Here is a 16050-nt window from a genome sequence, read left to right as displayed (position 1 = left end):
CCGAATATTCGGTGCATCCCTAATTAAAATTCATTTATTGAGAAAACGCACATTTGCACGATTTATCGTTGCAGCCCTAAAAAATGTGTCACGCACACTGTATGCAGACCTTCACGGACTTGTAAAAAGTGTGCCATACTTCGGCCTTATGTTTTGAGAAATAGTAACGCTAGAACACTTATAGTTGTGGTGTAAAAACCTCTATTCTCTTTCATTTAGAACGGTTTAAAACCGTTATAATTATAGTTGTTGTTTTTGTCTTGATTTTATTCTGGGAATGTGTGTATTTGTGTTTGTGGGTCTTTACTCTTGTAATGCTCCTCACACAGCAAACCCCTCAAGAAAGTTTTTTCAGAAGTCAATCTCTGATTTCTGTTCCTCAGGCTGGTGTCTGTTCTTCTCCAGTGGTTGCAGAAGTTATGATTTATTCAGTGTGTTTGTGTTGTTCACCAGAAGAGAAAAGAGAGATGTGTTTGCCTGAGGGCCAGTCCACACGACCGGGAGAAGATGCTGTCATACCTATAGACTTTAAACTCACAGATTAAGACTCTTACTGTACCTCGGTGTATTGTACAGTGTTTGTTGACTATCGACTATTTTAGACATTCGGATATTATATGAAGTTGATTCAGATTGTGGGCGTACTTGGGAATTTAAATAAAATTAACATATTAACAAAAAAAATTATATAATATGACCCTGGAAAACAAAACAAGTCATAAGGCACAGGTATATTGGTAGCAATAGCTAACAACATTTTATGGGTCAAAATCATAGATTTTTTTCATGCCAAAATCATTAGAATATTAAATAAAGTTAAATTGAAGAGTTTCGTTGCAAAACGAGATAACCATCGTTTTTTTAATTGTTCAGAAATCTCGTTTTTTGGTTGTGCATTCCAATTAATTTCAATGCAACTGCAGTTGGTTTGTTTTGATTTAAACCTTCATAACTTAGAAAATACAGCTAAGTAGCACCATAAAACTAAATAATAACATGATAACATAATAATAAACATGTTTTGACAAAAATGTTAAAAAATGGATTTATCTCGTTTTGCAACGAAACTCTTCAATTATTAAATTAAAATATTATTTTGTACATTTCCTACTATAAATATATCAAAAAATTATTTATCATGAGTAATATGTGTCTCTAAGGACTTCATTTGGACAACTTTAAAGGCGATTTTTTTTTTCAATATTTTGATTTTGTTTTGCTCCCTCAGATGCCAGATTTTTAAATAGTTGTATCTTGACCAAATATTGTCCTATACAAACCATGCATCAATATTTATTTATTCAGCTTTCAGATGATGTATACATCTCAATTAAAAAAATTGACCCAATTGACCCTGGTTTTGTGGTCCATGGTCACAAATATGAATTTTTTTATTTTATTTTGACTGAGTGTGCAAATTAGCTGGACCAACGTAAATAAAGTATTGTAAACATATGACACTATTTGCATGACATTTTGCAATAACTTGCTTAATAATGCGATATACAATATGCAATACAATAATACTTAAGGTTCATAAAATCAATTTGAATAATAATAAAGTATATCATAAAACAAACTAAAAAATATATATTTTTAACAACATACATGTTTACATTTTTTCTGGGATTAGAAACCATCACTTTCTTTGTCTCACCAGTCTCTCCGTTATCAGCTTTGACCTAAGCCATAACTTTTTGAAGTATTTAAATCATTCAGTTATTGCAAACCATTGCTAAATGTGTTTTGCAATATGCACATTTGCAATATTTTTTGCTTCTGATATATATATTTTGCAACCCTAATAAGGGATATGGACTTTTTATGGAAGTAATAGGTGCATACTGCATACAGTCTTAAAAAAACACAAACATTGTTTTTATTTCTGTTGGGGTTTGAGTAAGATGTGCTCACAATGTTCAGTCACGCTGAACCAAAAAAATCTAATAATTTCTCTGAATATCATTTCAATAGCCTGATGCATTGCAGAGAATGCAATGCTGCTTAGTATCACTGTGCATGTCTGTTTCCCTAAATATTGTTTTCTGTCTCTTAATTCTGCAGGGTACATATAATAGCCCTATGCAATGCACCTTTCAGCAGCGTGTTACATAACTGAAACACAACAGCCAAACTGTGTGCTCGTCCAGAGAAAAAGAGAGAGAGAGAGAGCGCTCAAGGGCACTGCAGCAGTGTTCAGATTCACCCTGATGTAAAGAGAGAGAGAGAGAGAGTTATTCATAGAGCATAAGGAGGGGGATGGAGGTACTGATTTGGTTAGAAGAAGTAAAGAAGAGATTGTGTAAGATGAGAGCTATGATTGAGTAGGTATGTGAATCATAAGGACTTTAAAGGTGTTATCTGTATTAAAATAGTTTCTCCTGTCCCAGATTTTTATTTAGAGACTATAGGAAGCCATTTTTTTTCTTCCTGTATCCATGCCAGGTTGCCATGTTTGTCTGACTAATGTCAAATGTGTGAATACAGAGAGAACCTGTTTTAAAACAGTTGTGATTTTTTACTTAACGCCAAAAGTTCTGCACACACATCCACATTGGAAAGATTAGGTTCAGGTGCCGGACAACAAAATATAAATCACAGAAGAAGAAACGTAAAGTCCGGACACTGATTAAAAATGCTTCAGATATTTTATTGATAGCCCAACGTTTAGACCTTGAGGTCTTCATTGTGTCTGATGTAGACCTGAAGGTTGAAACGTAACGCTATCAATAAAACATTTGAGGTATTTTTAATCAGTGTGCGGACTTGACATTTCTACTTTTGGTGACAGAAACTGGTTCAAATTATAAATCTTAAAGGATTAGTACATTTTCTTTAAAAAAATCCAGATAATTTACTCACCACCATGTCATCCAAAATGTTGATGTTTTTATTTGTTAAGTCGAGAAGAAATTATCTTTTTTGAGGAAAACATTCCAGGATTTTTCTCATTTTAATGGACCCCAACACTTTACAGTTTTAATGCAGTTTAAAATTGCAGTTTCAAAGGACTCTAAACGATCCCAAACGAGGCATAAGGGTCTTATCTAAAAAAAAAAAATGCACTTTTAAACCACAAATTCTATCTCTGGTCCTGGGACGCGCCAGAGGGACCTCACGTAGTTGCGTAATGACTTGGAAAGGTCACGTGTTACATATATAAAACGCACATTTGCGGACCATTTTACACAATAAACCGACACAAATGATGTCAAATTGCGTGTGGTCACGGTGGCAGGTCACATGACCGGAGATAGACGAGAAGTTGTGGTTTAAAAGTGCATATTTTTTATTTTTTTGTCAAAAATGACAATCGTTTCGCTAGATAAGACCCTTATGCCTCGTTTGGGATCGTCTAGAGTCCTTTGAAACCCCGTTGAACTGCAATATTAAACTGCATTAAAACTGTTACGTGTTGGGGTCCATTAAAGTCCATTAAAATGAGATAAATCCTGCAATGTTTTCCTCAAAAACATAATTTCTTCTTGACTGAACAAAGAAAGACATCAACATTTTGAATGACATGATAGTGAGTACATTATCTGGATTTTTTTTAAAGAAAATGTACTAATTTGCAGTGCAAATTAAATTTTAGTAAAATTTGGTGCAGTGTGTAAATTTTAGTGGCATCTAGTAGGGGTGGAACGGTACACACAAGTCCCGGTTCGGTTCGTACCTCGGTTCAGGCTTCACGGTTCGATTCACTTTTGGTACAATGGAGGAAAAAAGCAAAACAAAAATTAAGGCGCCATTTTTTTTAAGCTAATCTTAAAAACATAGGTGTCCTAATCAGTGTTATTTTGAGATGTCATGAATATGAACTGAAATGCATTTAACATACTATCTCGTATTTCAAAAATATATACCACTTTAAGTAATCTTGTACTCATCTTTCATACAAATAGGGGTTCAAATGTATTACAAGTGTTACCTAAATACATTTTTAAATGACATTTTGGCCTTATTTCATATTAATGTACTAAAGAACAAAAAAATAGGCTTGTAGGATGAATTAATAGGGGTGTACGACTTCACGAGGCGCTGCAAGAAACGACAAGTGGATGACGTCAGAGTAACGCGAGAGCGATTTGAAATCAGCCTCATCCGCAAGATTTCTCGCGGTACTCTGACGCTGATGGCGCTGCGTAAAGTTTAGCACACTTAAAAAACTGAAAGCAGCTGAACTCGACAGAACTGCCCTGCGTATGCCTGTTGTATATAGCAGGACAATTTATCTACTTCTCAGCGTGAGAAATACAAAGTGTGGCATTTGAACTGACTGAAATGCGTGTTTGTCAAGGTGAATGCGTGAGACTTGAGAGCCCTGATTAGATGTATTTCCACTCACATACCTAACAACTGCTGAACAACGCTGACGCACAGTCCTCGTCTTTTCCACCACTCTCTCGCCTGTACTATTGTAACTGACTGGAAAACTGAAGTTTTGCCAAACTTGCGATCTTAAAGGGGCCGGCGGATCCTCACCACCATTTGCCATACTCGCTGTCGCTGCTATTTCACTCACTGGACCGTGAACCTGACAAAAAACTGCAGAGTGCCAGAATGTAGACGGTCTCTGATAGAGCGCATACATAGGCGGAGCTCAGCTGCATCGGCGCCAATCAGAGCTTCAGAGCTAAAGCGGGGCAACAGATTAGCTGTCCATAAAGAACCCGCGGATCTAACAGTAGTTCCGCATTACATTAATTATTTTGCACGCAAGTTTTTTTTTATTTTCATACCGTGTATTCTCCGTTTAAATTCATGCACCGAACCGTGACCCCCGTACCGATTCGGTTCGAAACGAATACATGTATTGTTCCACCCCTAGCATCTAGTGGTGAGGTTGCGAACTGCAACCAACGGCTAAGTCCACTGATCACCTATCGCTTTTGAAACACATAGAAAAGCTACGGTAGCCGCCACCGGACAAACATGTCCGGTAGAGCACACAGCCCCGCCCCTCCCCCTGCCTGCAGAAGAGTGTCTGATACCAGGCACTGTTGTGCTTTTCAACCACATGGGGGAGCTGTAAGTAATTTTTACATGGAAACTACATACTGTTGCTATAATATTTGCAGCAGCATGTTATAACGTGATACATTCACAGACAGTGCGTTTTAAATGTACAGTTTAAATGTACAGACTAGAGATCGACCGATATATCTGTTTTCCGATATTTTCCCCGATATTTGAGCATTTTCCGATGATCTGATATCGGGTTTGTGATATCGGATTGACCGATAAACGAGAGAATTAAGAATTGCGCGCTGGACGCATCTGAGGAGAAGAGCTCACAGCAGCAGCAGCAGCGTGCACAGCAAATATGACGGCGGAGTGACGCGACTTCATTAAAAGGACTTTGAATATACTTACTTTGCATCTGAGGCAACACATCTTATTTGTGCATTAATGTATGTTATGTTAAATAAGTTGATATATTAAAAGCAATGTATGCAGTTTGTCCAAGAATAGAGACGAACTCACAAAATCACGTGCTGATCACTTACCGGGGTTGAAGGCTGAAGCTTTTAACAAGATTTACCCTAAGTTATATTAAAATTTACCAGATAAACATTATTTTGCTAAAATATTTATATAAATGTCTGTGGATATGAATTAATTATTTATTACCTCCGCAAGCGGTCAAAGTTTGATACAGTTAATGCGTGAGTAAATGCATAGATAACAGCGCTGTCAACAGCCATTTCATAAGCTATAACAACTAAATATTAATTATTCTGACATCAAATAACATTACCAGTTAAGAAATTCAGTGATATATAAGCCATTTTGTTTGTTACTTTCCTGAATGAAGTATTCCAGTCAGTGATATTATTTGTAAAACCTCTTTGCTAACTACTTGTTTTACTGACATAACTATGTACCGTTGTTGTTCGTTCGTTGCCGTCATTATTTTAAATATTTCTTCATTAACTGCTTCTCGATTCCATTATCAGAAAAAATTGAGAAAACCAATCATGATTTAAGCGCCTGTGCTCTCACTTTCCCCGCAATATTCTCTCTCTTTCATGTACGTACATTAATATCAGTTAACGCTGTCTTTTTTATTGCGCTCTGGAATCCATTAAACCAGCCGTGTATTAGCAGTCAGACATTTTCCGGTACATCCGTACCCTCGTGAACGACTCCACAGGGACGTGGGAAGGGCAGCCTGGTGCCGTTTACTGCTGGTTAGTTACCCGAGTGTGCACTCGAACCCTCATTCTGCACCCTTGATGAGCGTCTATGGCTTCTACAAGAGCTTATGAAGCAGTGAATATTACCTGCTCGGAATAACGACTACATTTTATTGTTTCGTTTTTGCTTTATTCTGACTGCTGGACTGTTAAATGTTCTTGTGTGTGTCACAGCTAATCACTTTAAATATCTCATTGTATCATTTCTGCTCTTTTGCTTTATTTACATTGGCCATGAATATTTACATTTATGCATTTGGGAGATGCTTTCACCTAAAGCGACCTACAGTGCATTGAAGGTTCACACTTTGTGTTCCTTTGGAATCAGACTTGTAATTATAATCTCTTTTTTTTTTTTTTTTGATTAAATGAATATCTGTATGTGTTTTCTTCTACTGGTTATGCTGGTGACTCAGCCTAAAAATGCTAAAATCATCCTGCCAGCAGACCTGGGTCTAGACCAGTTAAAACCAGCAAACAAGTTTTGCCCATTTAAATGTGTCCATGTGTGGTGAATGTTCTTGATTCAACACTATTGCATCAGCTTTTTCATTGAGCTGCTTTAAAATCTTCTGACATTCCTCGTAAATTGGATATATTGATGCACTCATATATGAAACAATTGAACTTTATATAATTGTAATGATTTGTAAGTTATAATAATTAACCTTCATTAATCTCAAGCCTCGTGGTATGCACTGGTGGAAAATTGTACTTGCCTTTAAATCTTGGGAGATGTATTTCCAAAGGCAGGAATTATGCTGTTAGATCTGTAATTTGAATCTAAAGGCAGCCAATTGTATTGCCTCTGAACGTGATCCGAATGCACACACGCGTTTTAAGTAGATTTCCCGGTTGCATCTGTACGGCAGTGGGATATTTCTTCATTACGCCATCAATCATACTGGCCTAGTGAGGAAGACATTAGTTGAGGGAGAAAACGAGATACAGAAAGAGAGAGAGAGAGAAAGAGAGAGAGAGATAGTATAGTATTGATGTGAGAGGGCACCTTTATCCATGATGGTCTCAAGGTGATTCGCTTACCTTTGATTAATGACTTATTGTCTGCGACACACAAACAGTGTGAGAGATGCACGTGACAAAAAGATGCATGTATTGAGAGCACAGTGCAGTAAAATACAGTGATGTTAAAGGGATAGTTCATCCAAAAATGAAAATTCTGACATAATTTTTTTCATTCTAAACCTGTATGAATTTTTTTTTGTTAAACACAAAAGAAGGTATTTTGAAAAATGATGGTTAGCACACAGCTGATTGTTACCATTGACTTCCACAGTAGGAGTATTTTAATAAATGATAAAGAAGATGTTTTGATAAATGGTAAGCACACAAAGTATTTGTTTTTCCTACTATGGAAGTCAATGGTTACAATCAGCTGTGTGCTAACCATTATGCATCAAAATATCTTCTTTTGTGTTTATTAAAATAAAAAAATCACACAGGTTTAGAACAACATGAGGATAAGAAAATTACAAAATTTTTGGGTTAACTATCCCTTTAACCAGCTACCAGCAGTGCAGTATGCTGTTCACTAGAGGATGCTATTGTACTGCTTATTAAATTTACATTTAACAACAAATATTTATATTTCTGGGACACCCACCACATGATGGCCGATAAAATACAGATGTAATAATAGCATAGGAGACAATGAAGATTGAAATGAGGCTACACTTTAAAATTTGAGAAAACAAAGGAGTGCATTTTTATTTTAAAGCGAAGTTTTGGAAACTGATTTAATAAGTAACTTGGATAGAGTCAGAATTAATATTATTAATATACAATTTTGGGGAAAAAATGTTTGTGCATAATTTAGGAAATGTCAGGAAAACAAGTTTAAAAAAATAATACATTAGAAATCTCATTAAATTGAATGTGACCATTTCAAGGGTTTTACTTACATTGCATTTACTTTTGGCAGATGCTTTAATCCAAAGCGACTTTACAGCACATTGTAAGATATACATGTTTTTCATCAGTTATACAAGCACACAAATTTGTTATTTGTGGCCCTGGACCACAAAACCAGTCAGGTATTTAGCATATTTAGTATATTATAGCACGGGTATATTTGTAGCAATAGCCAACAATACATTGTATGGGTCAAAATTATAGATTTTTTAATGCCAGAAATCAGAAGTTTCATGAAGATATTTTGTACATTTTCTACCATAAAAATATAAAAATGTCTTTATCATTAATAATATGTGTTACTAAGGACTTCATTTTGACAGCTTTAAATGTGATTCTCTTAATATTAAAATGTTTTGCACCTTCATATTCCAGATTTTCAAAAAGTTGTATCTCAGCCAAATATTGTCCTATCACATCAATATAAATTATTTATTCAGCTTTCAGGTGATTTTAAATCTCTATTTAAAAAAAATGGTCCAAGGTCTCATTTAGAATTGATAATAAACAAATTTGGATGCAAGGCATGGCTCACATTAAATAAGTGTCACAATAGTGACTTTGAGTTGATTTAAGTGCAATGTTTACATTTAATGTACCTCACTCAGCGCTGCTTTCCCCTGCTACACTGTTATGCAGTCTCATACTGATCTGTCCATCAGTGTGTGAAGATATATGTGTGCTTTGATTTTTTTATGCTAGTCACTTTATGTGTTGCTTGCTTGCGTTGTCTCTCTCTGTGTCTCTCTCTCTTTGTCTCACTCTCTCTCTCTCTCTCTCTTTGTCTCTCGCTCGCTTGCTGAGACTGCTGCTTTGCCTGCTTTGTGTTGCTTTGCTTTACTGTGCCTGTGCTTGATGGTTTGCCTTATAATCATGACCTGCTCTCGTTTTTGTTTGTTTTCTTCTTTTGTCATTTTCAGAATTGCATATCCATTCCTCTACCTCTTCATTTGCCTTTCCTTCACTGAGAATGGCAAGCGGGCACCCCACTGACAAATTCAGTTTTCTGTACCCAACAGACAGCAGTCAGAACATTAAGAGGTCAGTCTAGCGCTCGGCACCTTCCTGTGTGTGTGTGTGTGTGTGTGTGTGTGTGTGTGTGTGTGTGTGTGTGTGTGTGTGTGTGTGTGTGTGTTTGACTCATTCAGCTTCAGGTGAGTGATTTGTGTTTGCTCTGATGTGTGTAGGGTTACTGCTGTTATCACCAGATCTGTATGACCTTGACTTGTTCTGTCTCTGAGCCATACCCAGGTTTCCCTGCCCACTGCTATTTTTATACCTTTAGTAAAGATAATGCAAAGCTTTTACAGCATTAACCAGGTTGTACTGTGATTTTACCATGGTAATGGGTGTAACACACAACCTCAGAACATTAGATTTTATAAGAAATCAGTAATAAGCCTTATTCAGTCCGCTGCCATGTTTGATTCCAAAACGAGTCTGTGAGGGATGGATGTCCAGAGCGTGCGTTTTAAACTAGAGATGCACCAATGTAATTGTTTTTTGGGGGAGGGCGATACGGATATTAAACACTATACAGGCCTATTAGCTAGTTTATTTCTGCATCAAATTATTTTAACTGAACATGGATTGAATCTATTTAACATTCAAACTGACTAACATAATAAGAGAGGCACAAAGTAAAATAATCTAAAAAATAAAAGATTTTGAAAAATCATTTCTTTAAAATCATCTTACTCTGACCGCATGGCTCACGTGAATGAATAATCTCTCACGTGATTAACTACGTGATTTTTTTTCATTGCATGTCTGACAAATTATAATTTGTACAGATTTTATTTAATTATTTTGATAATTATTAAAAAATGCTGGATTATGCAACAGTCATGCAACTTATTGCCTTCACACAGTTAATTAATAAATAATCGGTATCTGCCTTTCTCTTGCCGATATGCATGGTTTCAAATTTGTCAAAAAACATCCAATACATATCTGCGGCCGACACATCGGTGCATCTCTGCTTTAAACTAGGGACGTCCCGATATCAATTTTCCATTTCCGATTCCGATACCAGAATTCTGAATATCAGAGATACTGATACCTGCCTGATACTACTGTAATTAAATGTGTAAAGTGCGTTCTTTTCTATGTAACGTGGGTTCTTTAAAGAAAGCGAAGGAGAGTAGAATCCATGTTCAAAAGAGGTTTATTAAGTAAATCCCAAAAGGGCTAGCAAACACATCCAATAAGGGGCAATCCAAAACATAATCCAAAAACAGGCAATAGGTCAGGGCAGGCAGCAAAACAAACAATATCCAAAAATCAGGCACAGGTCAAAAACAAGCAGACAAAAAACAAAAATGCAGGATAACAGATACAGACAGGCTAGACAATACAGAGTAATAATCAGCCATGACTAGTGATGTTAGGTTCTTGAACGAATCGTTCTTTTGAGCCAGTTCTCAGGAAGTAACCGGTCGAGCCGGTTCGCAAATCGAACTGAATCGAACTTTAGTTTTGGGCATAGGTTCCGGGTTGATGACGCAGGACGCACAGCCGAAATAGCACGTCGGACTCATAAAGAACCGAACGAAGTTTGTCGATGATTGCCGAGGCGAGAACTGTCGACGATTCTGACGGATGAGTTGCTGACACTGCGTGTGAATCACCGAGGATTTGAACGAACCTGATGCGCGAAGTTTTTTGTTTAATTAGTTTCTTGATATGCTTGTTTTATTAGAAAGCTTTAGTTTTGATACAATTTATTTTGCATGCAAATCATATTGTAGTCGTTTAAGGAAGACCAATGAGTTTAGCACACAAGTTTATTTATTATTTATACTTACACACATCCGCAATTGTGCATAAGTGTCTTTTAGGAATCTTATTCAAGTTGTAGGCTGGTCAAAACTGGTCAGTTATATCTGGCATTTACTATTTATTTATTATTTAGTATCCGCGATTTAAACTGTGACCACAAACATTACTACCTTGTGAATGCCAGCCAATAAATCAGCTATGCCTTCACAAAAACAACTTTTTATTTAAATGTTTTAATGTGTTGACACAAACGACTTTATTTGAATGTTTCATTGATACCATAAATGCGTAGTAATGTCATTTCTTGATGACGTCAGGAACCGGTGAATCTGCTTTTTGAACCGGTTCAATGAGCCGAACTGTCCGAAAAGAGCCGGTTCGCGAAAATGAATCGGACTTTGCATCACTAGCCATGACTGAACAGAACTGAAGTGGCTTTATACTATACAAACAGGAGGTGGGATGTGAAGTGTGACATGGCAAGATGAATATCAAAATAAAAGCCGGAACAGAACAGGGTGTCAAAATAAAAGTACAAAACACAACAAAACCCAAGACAAAACCCTTACAATCTAGTATCATTTTAAATTTTAAAATCAATAATTTAAAACGATTTACAAGTTACAGGGAACATTAGTAATTATTAACCATGGCAGGGTTTAGGAAAAAATATAATGGGTACGTTTGATCAGTTAAGTATGCTAAATATTTTTTCCTTAATTGCGTAAAGCTGTCATAGTAAAAAAGCTTAAGTTTGCATATGGTTATTTTGGGAATTATGCGCTTGACTGGACTTTTTATGCACATTCTTAAGTCATAACACGCTACGTTTATGGGCATTCTGGGCGCAGAATTCATGCACTTGGAGCATCCTTTCATTGGAAGTCTCGCTCCGCAATGGCAAGTTCATAACTGTTAAAACACAAAGAGAATAGATGCATCACGTGCTCAGTACATAGTGAATTGCATCCCTCCAACGGCTTACTGAGACTTTATACAGTTATTGTGTGTCTGCGCGTGTGTAAATGACGCTTTTCGTCCGTTTAACTCAGTTTGCGAGTAAGTTACAGTGTTTCTGTGATCTTAAATATCTTTAAATGTGCGTTTGTTCCTTCACATGAAGCTATTGAGTGTATTAAAATACTTTGTAAATAGTGCATAAAACGTTTATGGTGCATTTATAATACTTGGTCCTTTTAATAGCGTGTCAGTAAAAACCACAGCTATAGCACAGTATAGGAATTGGATCGGTCATGTTGTCGGTCCTCAATCCGATCCAGCCTAAAAGCCCGGATCGGCCCCGGGACATCCCTATTCTAAACCTATTGTTTTGTACCGGGAAGTTGGTCATTTAGCCATCAAAACACAGAAAATACATAATTTTTACAAATTTTCACAGGACAAAGAACCTAAGAAATCGTGGATTGTTAAAATGCGAAGGGGCATATAATCTAATTTTGAGATAAGAGCAGAGTTTTGTTTTTAGCCTGTTGGCTTATCATAATTTCTAATGTGTGCATGCTACTTTTTTAAAAAAACACTAATATAGTCCTATAACTAAGCACATATCTACAATTCATACATATTACAAAAAATGCAAGGCATGAATACGTTAAAAACTTTTCTCGGGTGAGTTTTTTTAAGCACATTGACCTGAATCAACAAAAGCAGGATTTATTACTAACTAAATAACATTTGGACACAACTTTGGGGGTTCATGTGGGTATTACTTCGAACAATACTTGCACAACCAACTATCACATAAATAGCTTGTTTTCAAGTCAATCACAAGTTATTAAGTCTTGAAAAAACATAAAAGAGAAAATACATGAGACAAACTCTTATGTTCGATACAACTGGAGATGTATACAATAAAATATTGTATTGTTGCACTATATTGGTGTTTTAAAGAAAAGTAAACATATTTTCGACATGAGAAATTAATGATTATGTCTTAGGTTTGTATTTTGGTATTTTGATTTGATATTTGACAATAAGCTAATATCCAAAACAGATATTATGTACACAATGTGCTATTCTCATCTCAAATTAGGTCTTACGTCCCTACTTATTTTAACAATCCATGATTTCTGGGTTCTTTGTCCTGTGGAAATTTGTAAAATGATGTATTTTTTGTGTTTTGATGGCTGAATGACCAACATCCTGATACTAAACAATAGGTTTAAAGCATCAATCCCTCACAGCCTCGGTTTAGAATCAACGTGGTGGCTTCCTGAATAAGGCGTATATGATTATATTAAAGAAATTAAATTATTACATTTGTTAAAGGGGCAATAAGTAGTATTTACCCCCATCTAGTGGTGAAATTGTATTTTGCATTCAAACGAACAGTGCTCTCTAGCGCCTCGCCTTTCCAAATGCGTGTTGCAACAGTAGCCGTTATGTAATCACTGATCTCCTTGTCCGTTTCAGCTAGTTCACGTGTTCTGAATGAAAACGCGTTGGTAGGTTAGTGCTTTTTGTCCCTCTCTGCTATTATAGTTTATCAATACGGCGAAACGATATGGATGCTTCCTTGGACTTACCCGTTCAATGTAAGTAAAGAGGAGAAATTCTAAGCTTACAAAGAAAAGTCAGATCACTGGCAGAGGTCATTTGACACCAACGAGGACATATTTATGAATACAGACATTGATTTTGATTAATAAAACACTTAAAATCCTACTTACAGTCCCTTTAATAATCATCCTATTGACCAATCAGCATCCAGCCTCACCGTTGGCTGTTGCCAAGCAACTTGGCACATAGAAATAATGCATGTGCATGATCATTTATGATAGGCTGTGCTATATTGTGAATATTGACACTGTTCACAATCTGACATCCCATACTGCAGACGACTCCAAGCCGGATCTGTCCCAGAGTCGTCTTCTGTCTGGGATAGCATCAAGCATTGTATTGGTTACAAATTTGTATTTAAACAATATTCAATAAGCAGCTACTATAAACACAACCTTTCTTTTTCCATAGTGTGTATTTTAGCAGGGCTGAGATTGACCAATCATCATCCAGAACTGAAACTCTTTATTTTATGCTGCCGTTTTTATATGTATATTGAAATCTGTAAGCCAATAAAAATTGTAGACTTTGGTCTATGTGTTTATTTCTTTATTCTTTCCCTGACATCAAGTGCAATATGCCACCAGAAGGACGTCATGACCTTGATCTTGTGTACTCGTGTTTGTCAATGTGTGATCGCAGTCATCACATCATCAGCTCGCTCTAACAGGCACATTCCCCTCTGACACATCATCACATCTCCTACACACGTACGCATATCACACCTGCTAACAGTGCACTGTTTACCACAGAGACCACGGGTGCCTAAAAAGTATTCAAATGTCTTAAGCTTATACTAGAGATTTAAAAATTTGCATTATGATCCTCGCTGTCATCATTCAGGACCTTACAGTCAACTGAATGCATTTATGGGATGATTTAAAGAAAATTAATTCTTTTCATCCTTTTATTTCTGCTTTGTGTGGTCTTCCATTTTTATAATTTTATATTCTCTTTTTTAATGTCACCAGAGTTTTCGGGTGAAAGCATCTTTTGCGTCTTTTATCAAAGTATCTCAGCTAATAATAATTTCTGACAAATGTCATGTGAACGCCCAGCCAAGTCTCACAATGTATTTGCTCTAGTCATGTTTGATTTGCACCAATAAAACGTCTTCTGTTTTAAAGTGACTTGATCCTTGACTTGAAAATCTCTTTAAAAATATATGAGCAACAGTATATGATGTCATGCCCCAGGGCTACTGTTGTGAAGAAATAAATTATGCATAATAATTTATAATAAATGTGAAATGTATTTCAAATGCAACGCTGTAAATCAACTGTAAATGTATTTTTGTCATTATTAGAGTGATGTTTGTTTTGTGAGACTGTATGGACATGTACCGTATGTTGAATCTTGTTAGGATGTGTGTTTTATGTTGTGTGGTTGTGTGTTGGCGGAGAGGGATTATTTTGGTTTGTTTAGGAAGATTATACAGAAGTTACATCATTTGTGTAACTCTTTTGCTGTCTCTCTCTCTCTATCTCTCTCTCTCTCTCTATCTCTCTCTCTCTCAGTAAGAACAGACTGTCTTCCACCATGAACCCGGTGTACAGTCCAGTGCAACCGGGAACCCCGTACGGAAATCCTAAGAATATGGCATACACAGGTACGTGTTTAGCTTTCTTTATGGGTTGGTCACATTATGATTTTTTTGCAAATGTTACTTGCTTTGTGAAAAAAAAAACAATCATAATGCCTGCAGTGCGCTGAGTGAACAGAAATATCACAGTGTTAAAGGATTACTTTCTTTGTTCAGTCGAGAAGACATTTTTTGAGGAAAACATTCCAAGATTTTTTTACATATACTGGACAATTTCAATGCAGTTTATTTGGCCCTATAATCTGTCCCAAATTCCGTTTTATTTTGTGTTTTCTTTTTTTTTTTTTTTGGATTCTGGTTTTAATAATTGTTAAATTTCACTTATCAAAAAGCATATCTTATCAACTGAAACATTAAACTAATACAATTTATTGAAAGTTTAAATTAAAATTACATATAGGCGATGTACAGTATACTGGCTGTAGCAGTATCTACAATGTACTTTAAACAAGCTATTGACAAGCAACCAAATGTTAATTTTTTTCTTTTAATCATAATACTATACTCATCTTGTTTTACTTATCTGTATTAAATGTAAATATATTAGGCTACGTTCACACTGCAGGCTGAAACGACCCAATTCCGATTTGTTTTGCCCCTATGCGACCTGTATCTGATCTTTTCATGACAGTCTGAATGACACAGATCCGATCTTTTCAAATGTGACCCAGGCCACTTGGGTATGTGGTCCTGAATCCGATACGTATCTGATCCGTCTGAACGGCCAGGCCACATGTATCCGACCCGTACGTCGTTGATACACTACAAACGTCAAAATTCTGCGTTGAAGTAGACGGGAACGAGAAGATAAACAACTACCATGGCGGACGATGCTGCTGAGACCAGTCAATGGAAGAGAAGCGAGGTCACAGATTTAATTAATATTTGGGGTGACAGCTCTATTCAGGCCTAACTCAAGGGCTCTTATCGGAACCGGTCGGTTTACACTGCTCC

At 36.3% G+C, this 16050-nt stretch overlaps 1 protein-coding gene across 3 annotated transcripts in view; it reads left to right on the top strand.

Annotated features, from left to right (window-relative positions):
* fam168a (family with sequence similarity 168 member A) overlaps positions 1–16050 on the top strand; it is a 53853-nt gene that overhangs the window by 20576 nt on the left and 17227 nt on the right. For 2 of the 3 annotated variants that reach the window (XM_055173981.2, XM_055173982.2), the window contains 2 exons: positions 9053–9173; positions 15011–15102. In XM_055173981.2, coding sequence (XP_055029956.2) covers positions 9053–9173; positions 15011–15102 — 213 coding nt within the window. The remainder of the gene's footprint in view (positions 1–9052; positions 9174–15010; positions 15103–16050) is intronic. The other variant, XM_055173983.2, reaches the window with a different exon arrangement.

Source organism: Misgurnus anguillicaudatus, chromosome 15 (assembly GCF_027580225.2).
Source record: "Misgurnus anguillicaudatus chromosome 15, ASM2758022v2, whole genome shotgun sequence".
Classification (NCBI taxonomy): Eukaryota; Metazoa; Chordata; class Actinopteri; order Cypriniformes; family Cobitidae; genus Misgurnus; species Misgurnus anguillicaudatus.
The sequence above is the reverse complement of the archived record's forward strand: the minus strand, read 5'-3'. Positions and strand labels throughout refer to the sequence as shown.